At 36.6% G+C, this 25,241-nt stretch overlaps 1 protein-coding gene across 1 annotated transcript in view; it reads right to left on the bottom strand.

Annotated features, from left to right (window-relative positions):
- The window catches only part of CUBN (cubilin), a 287,868-nt gene that overhangs the window by 225,683 nt on the left and 36,944 nt on the right, over positions 1-25,241 (bottom strand). The window contains exons 15-22 of the mRNA XM_032244141.1: positions 22,524-22,705; positions 20,026-20,188; positions 18,319-18,509; positions 6,466-6,610; positions 6,063-6,241; positions 3,260-3,425; positions 2,735-2,951; positions 95-225 (exon numbers count right to left, since the gene is read on the bottom strand). Of these exons, the coding sequence (XP_032100032.1) occupies positions 95-225; positions 2,735-2,951; positions 3,260-3,425; positions 6,063-6,241; positions 6,466-6,610; positions 18,319-18,509; positions 20,026-20,188; positions 22,524-22,705 (1,374 nt within the window). The remainder of the gene's footprint in view (positions 1-94; positions 226-2,734; positions 2,952-3,259; positions 3,426-6,062; positions 6,242-6,465; positions 6,611-18,318; positions 18,510-20,025; positions 20,189-22,523; positions 22,706-25,241) is intronic.

Raw genomic sequence — 25,241 nt, 5'->3', positions numbered from 1 at the left:
GGTTTGGGAATGATGTATTCTCATTGTCTTTTAGCTATTAGAACCGTTTTGCAATGGAGTAAATAAAACCAAGTATGCAATGTTGTTTTGTTACCTGTTGCTGCACTGATTGCTTTATAGTTTATTAAGAAGCCTTCATAAGCGAGGTCGGAGTCAGCCACAAACACCAGCATCAATGAGTTACCACTGCTTGTGAGAGAAGGTGGGATCGATCTTCCACAGTATCTATTCCAAATCAAGAAAGGACAGACATGTATTTTAAAACTTTTGGTATCTTGAAAATGATGTACCAAAAATTAGGACATGTAAATATCATAATAGGTTTTGTTCTCTACCTCTCATCAACCTTAAAACACAGATATATTTCAGGCAAAAAAAAAAAATTACAAACTTATCAAAGGTTCTCCTGTTCATGATTACATCCCTGAAATGGTTGTATGTGTGTGTCTGGCTGCGTGAGTTGTCACATATGAGAAGTTTAGCAAAATAGAAAGTAAAAGCTACATTAGATTGTCATATAGCATATTAATAAACTTTTTAATGGAAATGTAATAAACATATACAACAAAGGGAAACAATAAATCATAGAGTCATCTCTCTAAACTAAATTCATAGATCACTCAATCCCTGTGCCTTGGCTTCTTCATCCCTAAAACAGGAATGATGACGATATCTACTTCATAGAGTTGCTTTGAGAATGTGATGAGTTAATACCCTGTATATAAAGCACTTAGAACACTGCCTGAAATTGTAATCCCTATAGAGGGAATCTATTGTCCTTAAACAGCTGGCTTATAAAGAGGTAGGAGTGATGATTCAGCCATGCCATGTTTCTGCTGAACAAAAGCAATTTAGCTCAGAAACACTATTCTATTAAAGTTAAAAAGAGCGTTGTGATAAAAGACATAATGCCATGAGCTTTTATCCAGAGAAATATCTGTAGAAAGAAGTGACAATAAAATACAAATCTCAAATCAAAACACACTTGGCAAAAGGTAACCAAAAGAAAGGATAAAGAAAACAAATATAGAAACTAAAAAAAAGAGGAAATGTTGAGTATGGAAAATGGATAACTGCTAAAGAAGAAAAAGAAAGAAAATTTGGTGAATAATACCATTGCAGTGTGAAAAAAATATTTAATATCTTGATCAAAATAAAGGTAGGTGAACTAATCAATATTTTAAATTCCTCCACATATGCCCATGTATATGAAATTTGAGGAAGGTCATTATACTTTATGCCAGTCAGCAAAAATTCTATATTTTGCAGTGGTGATGTGTTAAGTACCTTCCCAAAAAAGAAAAAGAAGAAAGTTAAAATGATGAAAGATTAGGATAAGAAAGATGTTTAAAACATGAATGAAAAATAAAGAAAATAAAATGCAAGATAGAGACATTTTAAAATATCAGATTTCCATTTCCAACAAAAATATAATAACAGGGGATAGATTTAAGCTTGCACCTGAAACAACAAAAATCCTGGACAAAAAGCATAAAACAATGGCTCTCAAAACACGGGATATCAAGCAATATAGAACAACAAACCTTCAGAGACAGGAAACACATGAACTTAAAGGCAAAATTGAATGGATCAACCTGTTTCCAAGTAACTTAAATGCATTCCAGAAGAAGGCTCAAGAATACAGGAATATGACAATGTCCAGCAGCCAAAAACCTAAAATTGAAAATGTCTGGTATCCTATTGAATATCACCTGACATGAAAAGAAATGGGAAAGTATAACTCATAAAGAGACGAAAAATCAATCTATAAAACCATAGCAGGAAAAATCCAAATGTTTGAGTTAGTAAAGTCATTAAAATAGCTACAACTATATCTCACAGATTTTTAAGGCCAGAGAAAAAAATTCATGTGTAGACACATGGACTATATAGAAAATGACTCAAATTGAACTTCTAGAAATGAAAACTACAATGCCTAAGACAAAAAATACACTTGGTAAAATAAATAGCAAATTAGACATTGCAGAAGAAGAGTGAACTTGAATATACAGTAATAGAAACTTTCCAAAGTAAAACACACAGACAACAAAGGCTCGAAATCAAAGAACAGAGTATCAAGTGAGTTGTAGAACAATTTCAAGTGCCTAATATACATGAAAACAAGAGTCCCCAAAAGGGAAGAAAGAAAAGTATTTTAAGAACCAGTGGCCAAAAATATTTCCAATTTGATAAAACTACAAATCTTTGGATCCAAGAGGCTCAACAAAAAATTATGCTAATTGAGGAAAGCCAGAAAAACAAGCAGTACATATAGTATGATTCCATTTAGATAACATGCAAGCAAATCTACAGGATTAGGAAGTAGAATTGTGGTTTTCTGTGGGTTAGGGTGAGGAGCAAAAGCAAGGAATTATGATGGAAAGGAAGAAAGTTTTGTGGGTAAGGGATATATGCATTACTTTAATTTTGGTTTTGATTTCATGAATATATATAGATGTCAAAACTTAATGCCTATGGGACAAAACTACAGACTAGTGATATAGAAATGGTCATTAAGAAGCATGAGGCTCTCACCTGGTTTTCATAACACAACGTGGTGGATTTTAAGATCCTTCACTGAAGCAGGAAATCAGTGAAGTTTTTTTTTTTTCCATTTATTTATTTTATTGCATTTTAGGTTTTGGGGTACATGTGAAGAACATGCAAGACTGTTACATAGGTACATGAACCAGTGAAGTTTTACTGTTAAACAAACAAACAAAAATAACCTTACCTTCCAAGGGATGTCTCAGAGTTAGTGTCATAAACTTCCAAGTAGTCATTTGTGCAATTGTAGTGAAACTCCAGATGAAAAATTTCGAACATTAAATGAATCAGGTGGTTAGGTTGGACTAATATATGCCAAGTACAGTTGATACCATGTGGGTAAATATTTGGATGGCCAGGACTTTGAATGGTCCCTGTTGATTCTGTAAGAATTTCTCCACATGCTGTTGAAATAAAAATTATCATTACCACAGCAGGTAACCAAGTTACCTGGATTTCAAATTAAAATTCTTTGATAATAACCTTTTTAAAGATCAAAAAGAAAAATGTTTCTCACATGCCACTTAAGATAACTTCATTTATCTCTTATTAATAAATTAAATTTTGATATGTTTATAAGAAAATATATATCTTTGTCTTTGAGGATACTTTAAAATTTTTCACAGTATAGATGACTTTTATATAATTTATTTCTGTCATTCACTTATTCTGATACAAGCCTAAAAAACAGGAGAAAGAGACAATCTCTTACCCAAATCCTCAGCACTGAACTTAGCCATGAAACCATGGTTTTCAGTAGAAGAACTTTTCACGAATGTGACATAAAGAATATTGTACACAGATGTAATATATGAAGGTATGTCTGCACCACAATACTTTTTATTTTCAGGAGAACCCAAAATGGAACTGCTACCAATCTATAATTAGAGAAGATGTGTTCAATTATGTTGTATATCAATTTTGAAAACTGCTTCAAGAATAATTATTTCTAAAATGTTTTTAATAGAGTACTAATCTATTTGAGAACACAGCCAACTTTAGCACATTTTAGTCACCCCCTGAAAAACTCATATCCTTCAGCAGTCATTCCCCATCCCCCTGAAACTGGAGCCCTAGGCCACCACTAATCTACATTCTGTCTCTATAGATTTCCTATTTTTGACATTTCAATCAAAATGGAATTATACACTATGTGGTCTTTTGTGACTAGCTTCTTTCACACTGTATAACATTTTCAAAGTTCGTCCATGTTTTAGCATGGAGTATTACTTGATTCTTTTTTAATGCCAAATAATATTCCACTGTAAAGATAAACCACGTTTTATTTATCTGTTTACCAGTTGATGGACACCTAAGTCGTTTCTACTTTTAAAATTAAAAATAATGATTGTATTTTGCTATTTGTATATGTTATTATAAATGACTGTAGGTATATTCACATACAAATTTTTCTGTGGACATATATTTTCATTCCCCTTGAGAATCTATCTAAAAATAGAGTTGCTGGATCAGATGAACTCTCTGTGTTTAACTTTTTGAGGAACTGCCAACTGTTTTTCAAAGTGGCTGTACCATTTTACATCTCCACCAGGGGTGTACAAGGGTTCCAATTTCTCCACATCCTTGTCAAAACCATTGTCTGACTCTTTTTATTATAGTCATCCTATGGGTGTGTCCTTTGGTTTTTTGTTTTGTTTTGTTTTGTTTGCTTTTTTGAGACAGGGTCTCACTCTGTTACCCAAGGCTAGGGTGCAGGGGCACAATCAGAGCTCACTACAGCCTCTACGTCCCAGGCTCAAATGATATTCCCACCTCAGCCTTCTGAGTAGCTGAGACTACAAGCATGCATCACCACACTCAGCTATTTTTTAATCTTTTTTGTAGAGATAGGGTCTCGCTATGTTGCCCAGACGGGTCTCAAACTCCTGAGCTCAAGCAGTCCACCCGTCTTTACCTCTTAAAGTGCTGGGATCAGGTGTGAGCCACTGTGCTCAGCCTCCTTTGCCCATTTTAAAAATCAAGTGATTTGTTTTTAATTTTGAGAAAGTTATTTTTCTTTTTTCTTTTGTTGTTTGTGCTTTTTGTGTCATATTTAAGACGGCTTTGTCTAAATTGAAGGGCATAAAGACTAGCCTTGTGTTTTCTTCTAAGAGTTTCCTGGTTTTAGCTCCCACACTCAGGTCTATAATCCAAGTTTAGTTAATTTTTATGTATGCTTTAAGGAAGGGGTCCAGCGCCATAACTTTGCATGTGGATATTGAGCACCATTTGTTGAAAAAATGATTTTTCTCCATTGATATGCTTTGGCACCATTTTCATACATCAATTGGCCATAAAAGTATGTGCTCACTTCTGGCCTTTCATTTGTATTCCATATACCTATATTTACATCCTTACTTCAGTAAGATACTGTCTTGATCATTGTAGCTCTGTTCTAAGTTTTGAAATTAGGAAATGTGAGTCCTTCAACTTTGTACTTTTTCAAGAATACTTTGGTTACTCTGGTTCGCTTGCATATTCACATGCACTTTACAATCAAATTACGCATCTTTTTAAAAGAGCCAGCTGGGATTTTTATGGGGATTGAATTGAATCTTTATATCACTTTAGGGAGTATTGCAATCTTAACGATAAACGTCCTTCCATTTATCTAGGTCTTTTTAAATTTCCTTCAACCATATTCTATAGTCTCAAAGGACAAGTTTTACACTTATTTTTAAAACTGTATTCCTTGATGTTTGTTATTTTTAATGCTATTGTAAATGGAATTGTTTCCTGATTTCATTATCAAATTGTTCATTGCTGGTGTATAGAAAAAGAAAGAGTTCTACATTTTGATTTCATAACCCACAATTTACTGAATATATTAGTTCTAATAATTTTTTATGTGTGTACATTCCTTATGATTTTCCATATACAAGGTCATGTTATCTGTGAATAGAGTTTAATTCCCTCCCTTTCATTCTGGATGCATTTTATTTCTTCTCCTTACTTAATCGCTCTCGCTAGAATTTCCAATGTAATTCTGAATAGAAGCAGTGAGACCAGATGTCCTTGTCTATTTATTGACCATAGGGGCAAAGCGTTTTTAGTGTTTCATAATTAAATATGATGTTAGATGTGGGTTTTTACATGAATGTCTATTATCAGAGTAAAGAAATTGCCTTCTATTCTTAGTTTGTTGAGTGTTTTATCATGAAAGGATGTTGAATTTTGTTAAATGTGGCAAAATCCAGATCTCACATCTATTGAGGTGATCGTGCAGTTTTTGTTCTTATTTTATTGGTATCATGGTATTACATTAATTGATTCTGGGGTTTTATATCAACCTAGAATTCTTGGGATAAATCCCACTTAGTCATGATCTATAAATCCTCTTTTTATGCTAGATTCACTGAACCAGTAGGTTGTTGAGGATTTCTGCACATATATTCATAAGACATATTGGTCTACATAAACAACTTTGATTTCCTGTAACAGATTTGAAGACAACAACTCATAATATTTTTTATAGTATACAACCAAATACAAATTCCAAGATGTTTTCCGCTTACCTCAATATAATCTGTTTCACAGTGGCCAGAACTTCCAATTTCAAAGACAGTGAAGTTGAGAAGAATGATTTGGCTTTGGGGTTGGTGGATAGTCCACCTACAGGTTCTTTCTCCAGGATACACATTGGGAAAAAAAGGCGAGCGAATGACCCCTTCTCCAGTTAATTCACCCCCACAAGCTGTAAGCATAAAAATTATAGTAGTGTTTGTCTAGATATTAATAATTTAATCTCAATTTTACTGCAAAATCTAATACTGCCTAAGGAGACAACAGAATACAACATTTCTATGAGAATATTTTCCACTTACCACTTGAGGACATAAAATGGCTAAATTATTTCAAAGAATTAAAATGTTACAATCAGGTAAATTAGACATTTAAAAATTAAATATGTATCCTTACCGACTTGATAAACAGCTCTGAAACTAGCTTTTTCAACAGAAGCATCTATTTTAAACCTGATCCACACACTATTTGTAATGGATTTAATGTGAGAGATGGTTCCATTACCACAGACTTTTCCAAGTAAGGTTTGGCCATCTCGAACCTAAAGAGAAAAATAAAATAGAGATACAATTCTAATCAAGAAACTTATGTTGGCAATGGTGGCATTACCTTGAGATTAGACAACGGCAGATTCAAAATGAATGATAATCTTATTCGAGTTACATATTTCTATTATTTTCAAAAACAGTGGGTCATTTTTAAGCACAATGCAATAACATGAGATATGGATAAAATCTTAAGCCAATAAAGCACAAAAGCATAAGAATTTAAACAATGTTATCCTAATAATTTTCATAATGTCAGAGAGGAAATAAATTCGCAATTTAGACTACTTGGAAAAGTACAAAAAATGAGAATACCACATATGAAAAAAACACGTGTTAGCCAAATCTGCAATCAAAGAAAGTTATAAACTAAACTATTTTTGTCATTGAAAGAAAAAAGGAAAAACAGAAAAGCAGATAGAAGACAGAGAAAGTAAAAGAATTTAAGGAGTCAACTTTAAAAATTAGAAGAAAAGGCCAGACAGGATGGCTCACATGTATTATCTCAGCACTTTGGGAGGCTATGGTGGGAGGATCCCTTGTGGCCAGGACCTGGAGATAGCTTGGGCAGCATAGTGAGGCCCATCTCTACATACAAGTGTTTTTTTAGTTAAAAAAGAGCCTGAAAATGAGGAAGAATACAGTAAAAATAAAAGCAAAACTTAACAAATGAAATACAAAAGAATATGGAATTCATAAATACATTCAAGAACTGTGTTTTTGAGAAAGGTTACAGGTGGAGATATAAAAGACACATTTCTAGCAAGTCTAATAAGAAAACAAAAAATAAGCACAAATATACAAAATTAAAAATGACAAAGACACCAATACTAAGAATTTTTTAAACATAAAATCGATGTACAACACTATGCTAATAATTTTGACTGTTTTAAACGGGTTATTTTCAGGAAAAGTATAACATTAAAATTATCTGAAGGAGAAGAAAAATAAGATTTGAAAAGGCATAAGTCATGAATAAAATTGAAAAAATTATCAAATAACTACTCCCATCACACCCTCAGCCCCCAAAATGGAAAAAAAATCCCACAAGATGCTGTACTTCTACTTGGTACATTCTTTTAAACTTTTAAGGAAGAGATAATTCCTATGTATAATTTATTCTAAGCCATCCCAAAACATAGAATAATTCCCAGCTAATTTTTGTCAGAACACTGTTACCAAATGCTATCATCAATTATAGAAATAAAAACTATAGACTGATGGCACCTATTAATAGAGACACACAAATCCTAAACACAGTTCTAGAAAAATAAATTCACAGTCCATTGCCAGTTTATATACCAGATCAAATATTTTAAAAATAATCGTGAAAGGAAGGTTAGAAATTATAAGCTATAGACTAGGTGTGGTGGCTCATGCCTGTAATCCTAGCATTTTGGGAGGCCGAGGAAGGTGGATCACCTGAGGTCAGGAGTTTGAGATCACCTGAGGTCAGGAGTTTGAGACCACCCTGGCCAACATGGCAAAATCTCGTCTCTACTAAAACTACAGAATTAGCCGGTTGTGTTGGCATGCGCCTATAATCCCAACTACTCAGGGGGCTGAGGCAGGAGAATTGCCTGAACCCAAAGGGCAGAGGTTGCAGTGAGCTGAGACAGCACCAATGCACTTGGGCCTGGGCAACAAGAGTGAAACTTTGTCTTAAAAAAAAGAAAGAAAAAAAGAAAAAGAAATTATAAACTATAAATTAACTTCCTCAGTAGATCAAATAAGATAAACCATGATAGCTCCATGAATTCAAAAAACATTGTTAGCATTTCTATTTTATTCAAAGAAAAAGAAAATTTCCTTCATATAATAGACAACTGGTTTTAAATCAATAACCTGCTCTTACAGGATAGTGCCCATGAACACAGTCTACGGACTTGGATTCAAAACCTACCTCTGTCACTTACAAACCACCTCACTTAATAACATTGAGCAAGTTACTGTATCTAAGCTCATATGGTTGTTGAAGCAAACAGATGAAACAATACTGTGAATTCCTTAGCCAAATGTTTGGTAATATAAAATGCTGACTAAGGATAGCTGTTGTTATTCTGGGCATTTTTAGAGCTGAAACACTGGAGGCTGGTTACTATGAGCAGGAATTATTCAATGAATATACATACCCACTGTTCAGTAAAATTATTCTGAAGGATCCAGCCATTGAAATATTAATTCATTCACTTCATTAACATTATCAAGGCATGAATAAATGCCAGGACTGAAACAGTCACTGCTTACAAGAAACTTACAATAGGCAGGGACATTTTTGAAAAGCATGATGAGTGTGGGTTAGGAGGAGCACAGGATGCTTCATTATTACCTAAGCAATGGTTCTCAGTAGGGACCACAGTTGAGCATTTGGGAAATTTCTGAGAGTATGTTTTGGGTTTTGCGTTCATTATTATCACAGCAATGGTGGGGCGTTCCTGGCATTTAATAAGTTGCAAGGAACCAACAACACTAGGCAGCCAGAAATGTGAGAATCACACACAACAGGAATTCTCCTGATACAGTGTGATATTCACATAAGCAAAAGTTCCATTGTTGGGGGTAAAATTTCAGTCTATTTTACATATTAAGCACAAAGTCTTTTTGCGTAATTTTAATGCATACTGAATTTTCCAGGATTACAAGTAGCATGTAAATTGAAGAAGACTTTTTCTCTTCTTCCTCCTGGAACTGCCAAGAGTTGGTCACTATTTCCGAAAAATTAGTCACCAACCCATATAACTGTGTCGCCAGCATTTGTACTGTCATATTCATAGCAATTTATGGTCCAGACAACTGACTATTTTGTCTTTAAGTACAGCCTGCCCAGCTTTTCAGATAGGGAAATAAATGTGATTTTATTCTGTTACTTTACTTTTATTTTTCCCTGATGTTATGCATATAACTTTACATATTTTTAAATACAATGTCTCTAGTGGGGTTATATCAATGAATTCCATTTCTGAATGATCAAGCGGTGATATAAAAAAGTCTTAAAATATAGAGAACCACTGGGTTAACCAAAGACTCTGAGCTCATCCAGGGCATTATGGAAAACTCAGCGGAAATAACTTTTCAGCTGAGACTTAAAGGTTGAGTAGGAGTTATCTAGGCCAAGGCGAACAGGCAGTAAAGAGAAGATTTTTCTTTTATTTTTGAGATGAAGTATCACTCTGCTATCTAGGCTGGAGTACAATGGCATAATCTTGGCTAACAGCAACCTCCGTCTCCCAGATTCAAGCAATTCTCCTGCCTCAGCCTCCCAAGTAGCTGAGACTACAGGGGCATAACACCACACCCAGCCAATTGTTATATTTTCAGTAGAGATGGGGTTTTACTATGTTGGCCAGGCTGGTCTTGAACTCCAGGCTGGTCTTGATCTGCCTGCCTTGGCCTCCTAAAGTGCTGGGACTACAGATGTGAACCACTGCTCCTGGCCAGTAAAGGAAGAAAGATTTTAAAAGGATGCCATTCAAAGTTGGTAGGAATATGGTAACACAGTTACTCTCATCCGTAACTGCTGGAAGTATAAAGTTCTGGAAAATAACCTTACAATATGTATTAAGGATATTTCATTTCTAATGCTATATCACAAGGATATTCAAGATGCAGGCAAAGACGCACACAGATCCACTCAAAGTCTGCTGTAAAATAATAAGAAGTGCAACCATTCTAAAGGCCTAATAATAGTAGAGTGATTAAACAGTGATTCAGCCATATGATAGAGATTGACACAGACATGAAAAATCACATGCCTCTCCACTGACTCAGGCTCATACTAGTTCCTTTCTCTGAGCTCTTACAACATCTATAACACAAATTTCACATATTATAGTAAAGCTATGCTAAATTTCTCTCTATCCAAACAGCAAGTCTCTGAGGGAAGGGAAAATTTCTGTTTGCCCTTCAGCATCTCATAAAAAAAAAGCTCTGCAAATCGGTATTTGACAAATTCTTGTTGATTAATTAATTTTAAGGTGCATTGTAATGGTTCAGCTTTTGTTAGAGATACAGAAATACCGCAGTTCTTGAAAACTAGAAAGCATGAAACACAGAGTAAGTTATCTTCCTGCTCTCTAATTCTCCAGGGTTCTATTTGCTTCTTCGAAGATTATAGTCTCTCTTTTCTACTTTGCCCATTAGAAGATGACAAGAAGAGAAAAAAACAGCCAAATAGCATCGCTGCAAGCTAAAGTGGGCCATTCCCCTGGGCCATGACTAATGAAATTCAAGGATCTTAGCAAGGAGAAAGGCAGCTGTAGTCCAAGTGTTTTAAGAGGAACTTATAGGGCTCAAGGGCCTTGAACCTAGAAGGTGCAATTGATTTTGGCTCTGCTTCTCTCTCTCTCTGTGGAAATGAAACCTTATTAATTCTGAAAGCTTGTATTCTCCCTGGATCACAGACATGGCAGTACTTTAACTATAAATACGACTCCTTTGAAAGAGATACCAGAATAAAATTCATCAAATATTCTAACGTCACCCTAACTACCTTTGCAGCACATCTTGCATCCAATAATCTAGGACTTGATAAATTTGCACCCCCACCAAAAAAAAGAAATCTCTTTCCTTTGTGCTCATAAACTGGCATGGAAGGCATTATTTTACAGTTATTCACTTCTTTTCCTGTAAAAGGATTGACAATCTATGTTTTTTGCCATGTGACTTGCAATAGCACCATAGGGAGACTTGGCACATATTCTTACCATTGACTATGGGCTTAGCCATAGGACTTCCTTTGCCCAACAGAATGTGAGCAAAAGTGATACACCAGTTTCCAAGCAGACGCTTTGGAAGTCACTGCGTAATTCAGCCATCTTTTACTTTTCCCCTCACAAGATCTAGAGCCTGGGTCCCAGGATGGTGGAGTCGTAGGAAACAGAACTGCAACGGATCCAAAACTAATGTGCTAACGTGAGCAAGGAATAAACACATGTTGTTGGAAACCACAGATGTTTTTTGTTTGTTATTGTTTCTGATTTTTCTGGTTGTTGTCACTAATTGTTTGTTACCACAGTATAACCTAGAGAAAGATAACTAATACCTGAACCTGGTTTGTGCAGAAAAACTGAATTTTCCTAAGTCAGGTGAAACCATGCCATGATCACTCGCAGGGGAGTCACAATGAATTCATTCTTTTTAGTGAATTGCATTTGCAAAGAAACAACAAGGACCAGTTCAACCTTCTAGTGTTTCGTGGACCAGGTTCAGATTTCTTGTGGATTGCCTTACTCGTCTAGCAAACACCGAATGTTTTAGGCCACAGGCTGGTTAGCCTATGGCGTATTCCAAATGGCATTTGATTTTTACATTCATCAGATTAAACTAGTTCCTGAGGAGAAACTACTCATAAAAAACTGAGTTTTTGTAAAGAAATGATTTTCTGCAGAGAGCACTAAAATTTACCGGGCTGAGGAACACCGTTTACATGAAATTTTAAATGTGGTCTCTTGAGCCCAGTGAGTGGTGAGCTTTAACATCTGGAATGAATCAGGTCCCAAAGCCATGTCTTAATACGCATGCTCATTTGTCTTCCTCTGCTATGAATCCAGATTTGTTTTTATACTATAATTTCTAAAATAAGAAGTAGCAAATTGTAATTCAAAGCCAACCAAATATGCTAGCACTCAGGCTTGGTCCATCTGAGAGCTGAAAACAGACCCACACCGTATGGTAGCGTTTAACATGTGGCTTCCTGTGAAGTGAGCATCAGGCTGACATACATCTTAGCTAAGTAAAGACTGGATCTTACAGAGGAGCCTTGGGCTAATCTGGGTGAGCAGGAGAGGAATGTGGCCCTGACTCCATGAGAGAATAAGGGGGTGAGGAGGACAAGAGATGAGAGAACCCATTTAGAATCTCAAAATCATTTACTTTGGTTATTAGCCTTTGTTCTTTATTAGTATATTTCATGATTTTAAAATTGATATTTTAAACCTTTTCATGCCTTGTGAAACAATGTCCCTTCTAATATGTCTATTAATAAATTTATCCTTTATCTGATCTTTTAAAATCTGATACTCTAAAATCAAGAACACATGAATCAGTCTTACCGAGAAGTGCCTTCCTTCATTACTGGAAACTCCAGCAGGTGACCTCCTCCTACCCTCTTCTCCTACCCATCATCATTATCGTCATCATTATCCATCATCATGTTAACTTTAGTGAATATTCATTATGTGACAGGCACTGTACAAAGAACAATTTAATTGTTCATTCTTGCATATGGAATATAACCTAGGCTCTTTATCTCAACCTACAAAGCACTCCAGGGTCTAGCTCTTGCTTAACTCATATTTCTCTCTTCCACCCCTGTGTGATTCCAGCCACCCTGGTCTATTTTCAATTATTTTAGTTTATTTTTTCCGACTTCGGTCTCTAGGACTGGGTTACCACGTCTACCTGGAGTCCTCCTTTTCTCAGCCCTTTGCATTGCTAACTCCTTGTCTGCACATCCCACAAAGAGGGCCTGCAGACGAGAAGGAGTTAGCAACACAAAGAGTCTTGACAAGTAATCTCAGACTGCTCCACTGAAGTCAGCAGCCCTGTTCTTTTCTCTCACAGGAGTGTTTCTTTCCTGCCCATACCTATTCCCCCTTGAAATTATGTGGTGTGTGTTTACTTATTTCATATCTATTTTATATACCCATTCCCTAGCACGGTGACTAGCACCTAAGTGGTTTGATAAATATTTAGAGAATGAACAGATAAATGAAGGAATGGTCTCTTTTAGTCCCTTTTAGGAAAGTACTATTACTATTCCTATTACACATCAGGAAACTGTGACTTACAGCTATCTTGCCTTTAGTAACACAGAGACCTGAAGTGTTTTACCATGTTTCCATGCAATATTGTTTCCATCTTATATCAGAAAAGTACTGGCCATACCCTCTATTTGGCCTGGGAATTTGTAGTGTTCTTGATGAATGGTCCATTCATCTCCTCTTATTTCTGCTCACTGCTCTACAACATGCTTGTCCAATGGGTTTGAAGTTTCTACCCATTGAATATACAAACCCTATAAACACAGCAAAAATGTATTCTATACAAGCTCTCACAACTCCAGATTAGGTGTTCTAACATCTCTGTCTTTTTCAAGGCTCCCACTACTCCAACCTACAGAATTATTTCACTAGAGAAATGATGTATCTTCTTCCTTCACCAGAAGGCATCAGGATGGCCCAGCAGTTGTGGAAAACCTGGGCTGACAACAACAGAGCTCAGAGTCTAATCAAATCTTCCTAGTCTCCATCAAGACCCTAAATCCAATATGCTCAAGAATGCAAACGCTTGAGCATCTCCCCCTTTTCCCTTTATCCTACCCTCTCTAGAAAGATGCTCTTCTGACTTATAATTAATTTCAATACTATTAACTTCAATACTGAAAAACACAATACTATTCAGCCTATGTGGTGTGTTTGCTTGCCATGGCTACGTTCAGCTCCAGCCCTTGTTCTTCTTCCGACATTTAGGTCTGCATTCTGTGAATGGCAGCCATGAGACTCTGAGCAGCAGATCTATTTGAGGGAAGCAAGTGCCTCACGCAGACCACAAGTCCTGGCTCTCCCCGACCCAATCCCAAGGTCATAGCTGAATCACTTCAATACCTAAGAAGTCACAAAAGGAGCTCCTTTGTGAATTTGAATTCATCTAAAGACAGGCAGGAAATGTGGTAGTGCTACTTAGAGCTAAGCAGGAGTGGGGTGGAGGGGAAGGTGGTGAGAGAAAAGATTTAGACGGAGGACAGACCCTCATGCCTCAGCTTCTGCTCTCCCACTTTCCCAATTACTTCAGTTCTCTTCTCTTAAATCTCAAAGGTTTTACCAGGGAGTTGAGTTTCATCACATCTCACAGGTTTTGATACACAGCATTTCCTGTTTGTTATTTTCTATATTGTCTTTCATTTTTTCTTTCTTTCTCAATCCAATGATTATTTTGGAGAGAGTTCACAGGTTTCCAAGCACTTGGGCATTTTAAAATGTTTATCAATAATTTTGGGTTATATTGTAAAGAGATGTGCAATTTCTGCCTTGTTAACTTACTGGGATTGTCATAGAGGTCTAAAATATGATGAATTTGAGGTTCAAAGCCACTTGCAGAACAGGCATATTACCTAGATTTCAGAAAATAAATGTAATGTAAATTACTCCTTCTTGTTTATGGATTATCTTTTTCAACTTTTCTGTTTGTATTTGCTTTCCACATCTAAGAAAGGACAACCTCCCAGAAGCCCTTCTCTTTCTCCAGAAGGCACATCGCTCTCCCTGTACCTTATCAGCCTCTCTTATAGAGCTCCCTTTCCAATTCCTCAGTGTCTTCAGGGACAGGAGGCAGATAATTTGGGATTGGTCAAGGAGATTTGGTGGCCAAACAATTCTACTCATTTTCCTTCGAATCCTACCTCAAGCCTTAACCTTAACATCCTATAAGCTTCTAAATTTATTATTCAGCCTACAACTTCCATTCTCTGGGATTAAAAATTAAACTTTCATTACTACCTCTGTGTCCTTCACTCAGAGTTCTGATGGTTTAAATCACTTATGAAATATTAATGAGAGGTGCTGCTTTTTATTCTGGAAAGATGCTTCCATCACCTTCATTGAACTATCCTACACAATTTAAAAGCTCTCTTCGACAAAAACAGGTGGATTAACAATTGATCTGTTCTTGTATTCATTCATTTGTAGCCATGTCACATCTTCCATGGGTAATGTGTACCTTGAAAAGTCAAAGTTTCACTTGAGAGAGTTATATAAATCTAAGAATTAATATGTTAATGTGTGTTTCTTGTGTTAAAAAAAGAAAGATACACTACACTGGGTTAATACCATTCTTATCTTTTGCAGTTAAAATCTCTTCTTAAACGAATGCTTATGCAACTCTCTTACTGAGCAAAATTAAGTCTTTCAAAACCACAGTACCATGAAAGATATACTCTCAGCAATGTTACCTTAATCTTCATTTGAAGGATATGTTTGCCTGATAACCAAGGCACCTAAAACCACAGACCGAGAAGATCTAGGATTCTTAAAAGTAACCTATTGACAGGCAAAGTCAATGTCCTCAGGATCATTCTCCCATATCTCTGTAGAATTTCTTTTCTGTTCTCCATTCTTTCTAAAATTTTGGGTAGACTGCTTTTAGTCATCAATGGAGTTGGTAAAGGAAAAATTCATCCCCCTCTAAACCACCAAAGTATTAGAAATACCAACATTCTTTTTTTAATTCTTTTTCATAAATATTTCATTTTTTAGAGATAGCTTTAAAAAATGAAGCCATCATTTTCGGGAACAATATATTGAGTCATAATAATGTCATTAGAATTTGGTTCCTGTATCACTTTCTTCTATGACCACTACATGAAGAACATCAAGAGAAGCGAATATACTTTTTAGAAAATGGGTTCAGTTCACAAATTTTCCCAATGGATAGAGATGATTTAATGACAAGATCTTTAATCAAAGTCAATGTACGTTTATCTAGAATCTCACAGAGGCACATCTAAGTTCTACTTTGACAATAGCCAGAGTTCAACCTCTGCGAGCCTCAATTTTCTCATTTGTAAAATTAAGGTCCTTGCTGATGCCAAAATTCTACAAATTGGCTGATTGTATTCCTTTAGGTTGGTGGTCAAAGATATAATAGGAAAATCTATCTAACTACTAATATTTAAATCACCATACATGACCTGTCCTTCTGAATAATACAGTTTTTAAAAACTTTTTCATCAACAATTCCTGCAGAAAATTTGGTCAGAACTTTGAAGATATACAGTTACATCAGAATGTAGAAACCTCTCTGGCCAACTGTGAGAGCTACATTGGCTGTCTCTGAACTCATACATTCAAGGCTAGAGTTAAAAGTTAGGTCCAGAAAAACCCTGTACTTACAAAATATTTTTAATTCTTCAAGCTTCTTTTATCATTTACTTCCCTGATTTTATCCCCCACCCCCAAAGTTTAGAGGAATAAATAGGGCATCTTACTGAAGTAGGAACTGAAGGATCCAGATAAAGAATTATCCAAGATTATACAGTCATCTAACAAAATAACTAAAACAAGAAGTTAGGTGAACTAACTCCAATCCCATTCTGGCTACAAAACATTCCACCATTCTGGTTTATGAAATTTAACCTTCCAACGCTAGTTTTATGATTTTTGTGTGTGTGTGTGTCTGCTAACTGTTCAGAATAATTCAGAGGACTTCATGGAGCTGCTCACTGAAATTCAGTTACAGTGTTCTGCAAAGCCAGAAAGGATGATAGCCATTCAGAAGTACTGATAGTTCTTTAGAAAGACTAGAACTGCCATGAAGGCTTTAATAGAAAGGGCTCCAAATTTCTCTGAAAATTAGAGTTACATTCTTGCCTATCTGAGAAAATCATTATGCTTGACTTCATGTTTTAGTCTTGTGATCAGAGAGCCAGGTATGGAATTGGGTAATTCATGAGGTTTTCCTCCCTATAGAAGAGGAAACACCTGCTGTAGTCAAAGTCACACGATTGCATTTCTGTTCTTATTGACGATCGGTACACGTAGATCTCCTAAATTCAAATCCCAGCTCCATTACTTGCTAGACATGTAACTATGGACAAGAAACTTATGTGGGCTACAGTTTCCTAAGAAAGCCAGAAATAATAATGGTTGTTGTGAGGATTCAATGAATTAACTCACGAAAAGCACTTCCCACACGTGACAGGCAGTAGGCCGACAACAATCATTATCTATTTAATTTGTTATACCATTTTAAAGTCTTATAATAGTGCCCAGAGTATAGGAAGCACTCTGTAACTGAGAGCTATTTTTACTGTTCTCAAAAGTTAAAAAAAAGTTCATAATTTAATTTTGATTTACATAAAAATATTTAAAATTGTTCCATGGTATAAAACTTTAATATACTTTATAAAAGACTTTAGAAAACCTAAATTGAATAGATATACTCATTCTGAAATGGTCTGAAATAAAAGTTTCTGGCTTTAAAAAATAAAAATACATATTCCTGTAGTGCTATGGTCAATGCACATCCTCAACTAAGGCCGGATCTTAGCTAAAGTTCTGTTTCCTGTGTCTAAATGTAGAAAGGCACAGGTCACATAGGTTTTTCCTGCATGAATAAATGGATTTAACTTGCACAAACGAAATTGTAAATTCTCCTCTAGTTTATGTAATATGATTGTTCCCAAAAAGCAATGTTTTATCTTGCTCAACACTTTAATTTGTGACTTGACCAATAATTAAGCAAAAGAAATACCAGGCCCTGCAAACAAAAACTGGCTGTCTCTATTTCAAATATTCCCTGTATTACAATCATTACCCACACTTAAATCAAAATTAAAGATTTCTGGAGGAGAGCAAGCAGAATAAACTAAGGAAAAACCCTAACCTCCAAAATAAGAGTCATTCAACACTTAAACTTTATTGCCACTGACCAGCTGGGTCACCTGGGCAAATCCCTCCATTCTCCTGGGTTGAGTTCTTTCCTGTATTAATTACTCTAGATAATAAATCTTTATCTTATTAGTACATCCTATTAGCCTTCCTTATTTGCCTGTACCTTAGTTATTACAGCTTAGTCATTACTGCATTTCTAACAAGATCTCAGGTGATCTGGCTGCTCAGTGGTGATGAATCATTTGAAGACCACCACTCAACAGAATATAAAAATGTTGATGAATGTCACCAAAGGGTGATGGAGTAGTAAAAGTTACCTCAATGTAATTCTGAGAACTGTCACTCTGGCATTCCAGCTCCACGTGAGTGAAGTTGACTTGTATTTGTTCTCCCTCGGGCTGCTTTATAATATAGACGCATTGCCTGTTGTGAGTGAAAGGCCCAGACAACGCAGGCAGGAAGAGTTCACCCTGTGGGTCCGTGTAGTTCCCTCCACAACGCAGATCAGCTAAGAACAAGGAAGAGACGAACAGGTCATGGTGATGGCATTGGTCTGGCTCACAAACATTGGATCCACTTTTTAAAAATTTATACACACACGCACACAAATACACACAAGTATATACACACTTTATTCACCCTGTACAGGCTGTGCCTCTAATTTTAAGATTTTCAATTTGCTGTGTTTATGGGACATCCCTGTAGTGCCTAAAGATATAAATGCAGAGATGGCCGGGTGTAGTGGTTCATGCCCGTAATCCCAGCACCCTGGGAGGCCAAGGTGGCCAGATCACAAGGTCAGGAGATCAAGAACATCCTGGCCAAAATGGTGAAACCCCGTCTCTACTAAAAATACAAAAATTAGCTGGGCGTGGTGCATACACCTGTAGTCCCAGCTACTCTGGAGGCTGAGGCAGGAAAATCACTTGAACCTGGGAAGCAGAGGTTTCAGTGAGCTGAGCGCCACTGCACTCCAGCCTCGTGACAGGAGCAAAATTCTACCAACAAAGAAAAGAAAGTGAGAAAGCAAGAAAGTGAGAAAGCAAGAAAGAAGAAAGAAAGAGAGAGGAGAAAGAAAGAAAGAGAGAGATGCAGAGATGTGTGATCTAGCTTCCAATCTACCATTCTCATCTATAAATTGCTCTTTAAATACATTAATGCTCTGCTTCATTCCAATAAGATTTGAGATGGTTTATAGAAAACATAAAATAAACTATATAACTGTATACATGAAGCAGATTAAAGAAAAAATGAATACAGAACAGCAACATGTAGCCATGGGGAGTTGATTTGCACAGAAAACAATTGAAAGGGCCACAGGGGGTTGGCATTCTGCTGAAAGAAAAGGAAATGAAGAAAGGGGAGAGGTAAAGATGTTCATCTTTTTACCTTTCCTGATATTGAAACTTAAAAGGTATTTTTCCTGTAAATTCTCATTAAGGGCACAACGATAGATGTCATAAACAAAATCCTCCACTTTCCTAAAAAAGAAAAATAATCCTCTTCTTTCCAAATCATAGAGCCTTTCCTGTGTTTTGCTGCTTTTTAAGGTATCAAAGCAAGTTGACGTCATAATAGCTAGCAGTATTTTGCTGGCAGTGAAGCTCTAGGGTCTGGGACTCTGCGATGCTGGACGCCAGCCCTATCCCGTGTGCAGCTGGATTTGAGCCGAGGATAAAATCCAGAGAGACTGCACTGCTCACATGCACAAAACTCTCTCACAACTAAACATCAAACACCAAGAGGGACCTGGTGTCCTGAATTACTTGATTTTGGGTGCCTCAGACCTCTTTATCATGATGTGGATCCCATAATTTAGGGATCAAAGGGCATTGCAGTATTAATAATGGAGCATCGGGAAGATAAAGGAAAAAACTGAAGCTTTGAGAGAAATATTTATAAAGAAATGTTATTGGTCTAAGAAAGTCAGTCATCCTCTGAATCACATTAAAATAGAAAAACAGATGTAAGCATAGCACTGGCCTTCAAGTTCCTCTTAAACTCCCAACTGGTAGGTTACTTACAAGGTGATGTTAAGTAGGTGATATGGAAGCCTTGGTCACTAATTTGGGAGTCGGAATGGAAATGAATTCGGGCAAAGGGGCCCGTGGTCTGCAGTGGTGGGACAGAAAACGTGGTGCAGAACTTCCCGAGAACCGGGTCCTGGAACAAAGGACCGTCTCGAATCTAAAACAAAAGAATGAATCATTAAGCTCAAAGTGGTCAGTTTTTTGTTTTTGTTTTTTAATCAAACAAGGTCATTTTGGATATTAACTTCAGAAAATCTGTCATTTAAAAGTGATCGCTCAACGAAGCTTCCCCATCTCATCCATCTCTAACACATGGCTGAGGTGCAGCAAAGGGCGCTTCCTCCCACCACCCCAGCGCCTTCTGTCTGAATTTCATTTCCAAGGCAGGACATACACTTTGAATTTTTCTCATGATGTTACTAATCAAATAACTTTCCCCTTTGATTTTTGTTTTACATTATAAATTCTTAGTGATCTAGAAGAAAATTGATGTAAGCAAAGAAAACAGAAGAAGTAAGACCATTGATGTAACTTGGTCCAGGTTTTCAGAAGGATCAGAGGTAGAAAGGAAGTGCTGTCAGATTGGACACAACATAAAGACAGCTTAATGAATTTTAAAAAGCAACTTTGATATTAATTAAGAAGTACAGTATTAATGATGTGGCCTTAGAAATCCATTTTTAATTGGTGGGTTTTCATGTATTATGTATTCTTGTCAATCTCTCTATGATTATCTTATAATCACAAATTCTATACTATATAGACCGTCAAGGAGTCAATGAACTAAAGAATATTTTAATATGGTCAATTTTGTCTATTCAAATTATTTTTCTTATTGACAGCAAAGTTATATGGCAGCATTATATTAATATATAACTAGTTCTTTGAAATACTATGGCTTGATGAGAAATGAGAGACATTTCAATTTTGTCAGAGTGGTTGACACTTTCTATCATATGGTCTCCAGAAATAAATGTGTAAGAGTTTTTTTAAGCCTCTAATTTTAACTTAATGGAATTTATTGAAAATTAATTTGAAGATAACTCATTTTTCTGTCAACATTTAAATGACCATTTTGCAGAAATTTTCCAGAGAGAGACAGATCTTCCAGTCATTCCCAAAGGTTTCAGATCCATTACTGGTGAATTACTAATGACTTTTACTTGCAGAGCCTCTTTTCGACAGCCACATCCTTCTATCCTTTATGAATAATTCCATAGAACTCCATTCCTCTCTAATGGACTTGGAAATGCATATTGTCTTTTTAGCACTACTGCAAGGGGCTGAGATTTACGCTGATAAAAAATACAGGACAACCTAAGAACTCAGTCTTCTCCATTATCTTGTCAGTCTACAAATGGAGAACAATTCTTTTTGATGCACCTATGTACAAATGGCATTTGAATATAACAGCCTTTTCTCCTCCTCCATATTTTCATCTTTTACTAATGCGTAGGCAGGAGGAGCTTTGGCTGATACCCCTCCTCTCAGTGACAATGATTCATTTATTCTAGGAACTTAATTCAACACAATCACTATCATTTATTTTTCCTTCCTTCTTTCCTTTCTTCCTTCCTTCCTTCCTTCCCTCGCTCCCACCTTCCTTCTTTTCTTCCTTCCTTCCTTCCCTCCCTCCCACCTTCCTTCCTTTCTTTCTTCCTTCCCTCCCACCTTCCTTCTTTTCTTCCTTCCTTCCCTCCCTCCCACCCTTCTTCCTTCCTTTCCTTCCTTCCTTCTTTTCCTTCTTTCTTTCCTTTTCTTTTCCTTCCTTCCTTCCTTTCCTTCCTTACTTTCTTGCTTTCTTCTTTCTTTCTTTCTTTCCGAGAGTCTCACTCTGTCACCCAGACTGGAGTGCAGTGGCACGATCTCAGCTCACCGCAACTTCTGCCTCTTTCCTGGGTTCAAATGATTCTCTTGCCTCAGTCTCCTGAGTATCTGGAATTACAGGTGCCTGCCACCTTGGTCAGCTAGTTTTTGTATTTTTAATAGAAATGGGGTTTCATCATGTTGGCCAGGCTGGTCTCGAACTCCTGACCTCAAGTGATCTACTGCCTCGGCCTCCCAGAGTACTGGGATTTCAGGCATGAGCCACCGCACTCGGCCTCTTCATGGAATACTACAGTTAAGTTGTGAAACACCTTGCCAGTTTACCACAGACAACTGAAGGTCTGAATCTACATTGATGGAGTTGGCTATTACTGAGTGTTTACTTAATAAATTCTGCATTCTCATGGCAGGGGTGTGGGTTTCCAGGTAACACCATGGCAGGGCAAGGTAATCTGTTTCCTAGATTCAAATGGAACCCAGGAGAAGAAGCAACAAACGGGCACAAGTAAAATCAGAGACTTTGTAAGACTTGGATACTGACTGACTATTGAGAAATACACCTAACTACTGCCAATATTTGGAGGTCATCCATGGGCATGGCTAGAACATAGTGCCCTGAGTCCTAATCATATCATGATATGTTCTATCTAAATATAATCATTTACCTCAAGGTAATCTTTGTTGCAGTCGTCATGGTGCTCGAGGCTCAGGGTCCCAAAAGTAAATGTTACCAGGAGGTCAGGACTAGTTACAACAGTCCAGATACAATCTCTTCCTGGGGGGTAGTTTCCAGGATACCCCGGAGACTTAATAGAACCGTAAGGACCAGTGAGTATACCTCCACACTCTAAAATAAGAGGGAAAAATCATGTTACATTTGTATGAATGTTATAATTCATGAAGAATGATCAGAGCCCTTGGTGTAAGAAGCCAAACTTTGTTTAAATAACTATGAGCAGTTTTAGACACCCTCATAAATTAAGATGTACATTTTCCAGCTTTATAAAGTTGTAAATCTAGAAGTATTGATAAATAAATGAATCACCCATGTGTCAAGCTCTGTGCGTGTCACGTCATGCTGACACAATTTAAACAGGGCTGAAGCATCTGTGGGGTGAAGGATGAATACCAGGATTATACAGTCATCTTTTTCACTTTGAGAATATTAATTCCTGTGTGTGAAATTGTAAAAAATTGCAGAACTTCTGCCAACCCCATGCGTTTCAACAAATCAGATCACTTTGCATATTAAAATGGTTAACACTACATAATTTTCATCTGAGGAAGTTTCTTAATACTATCCTATAGTTAGAACATTCATTTTATAAATCAAGAAATTCAAATGTCTGTAGTGATCGAGCCTCTGTTCCAGGAATGGAGCAAGTGAGGGACTGAGCCAGGCTTTCTGATGCTGACCCCACTACCCTCCTCATTATACCACATCACCTCCCTAACGTTGCTAACCAGTGACTGGAAGAAGCTGTTCTTCATTAATACCCACGTTTATTTGACAAAGAATCTATAGTGGCTTAGATTTCTATGAGAAATGCTAGTGTAAAATCAAATGATAGAAACACTAAATAATAAAAATTTAGATTATAGTAATATAGACATTAGAAATAAGTGAGATAAGGTAACATTTTAGATGTGTAAGATATGAAATATGTAGCCATCTGTAGCACCCAGATTGTGAGATCTAAATACAGCTTCCCACAGAAAAAGTTGAAGCTCTTTGGGGAAATCAGTGTTTTCAGCCCTGTGAGTAAATAATGAACAGGAAGAGCCTAAAACATTTTTTCAGACCAGAAAGCAAAGAAGCTTTCAAAGGTAACTGTAGTTTGGTTAAAGAAGTTCAGAAACTAACTGGAAAAATTTCCCACTAACCAAATATGGAACATTTTAAAATGTCTAGAACTGATTAAATCATGTAAAATATGCTGCAATATATAAATGAACAGATATCAAAAACAAAACAAAATAAAACGAAATAGTAAGTGATCATTTTGAAGAATGCTAGGGAACCAAGTCATGAATTTGAATACTTTTTCAAAAACAGAAAAAAAGAGAAAAATCGAGCATTTATCCTACCTTTCCTACATGATCTCTGTATGAAAGCAACCAAATAGCTGATATGAGTAATTTCTACTCCATTAAAGAACTTCAAATAACAAATGAAGAAGAAATAATAAAATCAAACTATTACCATTTTGTAGGTCTCAGTGAATGACTCATCTAAATAACAAACCTAAAAAATGCTAAAACCGTTAAAGGAACTGCAAAAGAGGCTTTTAACGGGAAGTTCAACCTGAGGAGATCCAAACACACTGACCAATATTCATGTCATAATAGACAAGCAGATACCATATCTGTCCTGAAAAGGTTATTTTTACCAAATAAAACCCCCTGAATTTAACGAAACTTTTTGATATAAGTACCAGTTTACAACATGACAAATGGCATGTAGAATACAAACAGCAAAATCCAAGATGTGGGATGATCTACAGAACAAACAACCCATTTCTTTAACAAATAAATTTTAACAATGGGCTGCTCTGTCTATGCAGTAGCCATTCTTTATGCCTTTACTTTCTTAATGAACTTGCGTTAACTTTATGGACTCGTTCCAAATTCTTTCCCGTGTAAGGTCCAAGAACCCTCTCTTGGGGTCTAGATCAGGACTCCTTTCTGGTAATATCTTCCTGGCAAACCCAGCAGGGACGATACTGAGGAAACCCCTGACCCACAGGAAACAGACTGCAGCACCAATTTGCCGACTGTGGATATCACCTTTTGTCTGAGTTATGAATGGCCTTCACCATATTGACACTTTCTGACCGCACTCCTCTTGTATCCTGAATACAAGAGACCCTAAAAGTTAGGCGGGAATATTATTGCCCCTACTCATCCTGAAGGAGTTGTAGAAAACGGACCATCCTCCCTCTACAATCCTTAGGATTAAGGGTCCCCTTATAAAAGGGAGTGGGGAAATATATCATAGGCATTCAAACCAGAGCAACTCCATCTTGAATAGGGCCTGGGTAAAATAAGGCTGAGAAGTAGTAGACTGCATTTCTAGGATATTAAGCCAGTCATAGTCAAAGGAGGATACAGGAGGTTGGCACAAGATACAGGTCACAAAGACCCTGCTGATAGAACAGGATGCACTGAAGAAGTCAGCTAAAAACCACCAAAACCAAGATGGTGACAAAGGTGAACTTTGGTCATCCTCACTGCTCATTATATGCTAATTATAATTCATTAGCATGCTAAAAGAAATTCCTACCCATGCCAAGACAGTTTACAAATGCCCTGGCAACATCAGGAAGCTACCCTCTGTGGTCTAAAAAGGAAAGGAATCCTCAATTCCAGGAATTGCCCACCTC

Source organism: Sapajus apella, unplaced genomic scaffold (assembly GCF_009761245.1).
Source record: "Sapajus apella isolate SASKATOON/1434 unplaced genomic scaffold, GSC_monkey_1.0 scaffold53, whole genome shotgun sequence".
Classification (NCBI taxonomy): domain Eukaryota; kingdom Metazoa; phylum Chordata; class Mammalia; order Primates; family Cebidae; genus Sapajus; species Sapajus apella.
The sequence above is the reverse complement of the archived record's forward strand: the minus strand, read 5'-3'. Positions and strand labels throughout refer to the sequence as shown.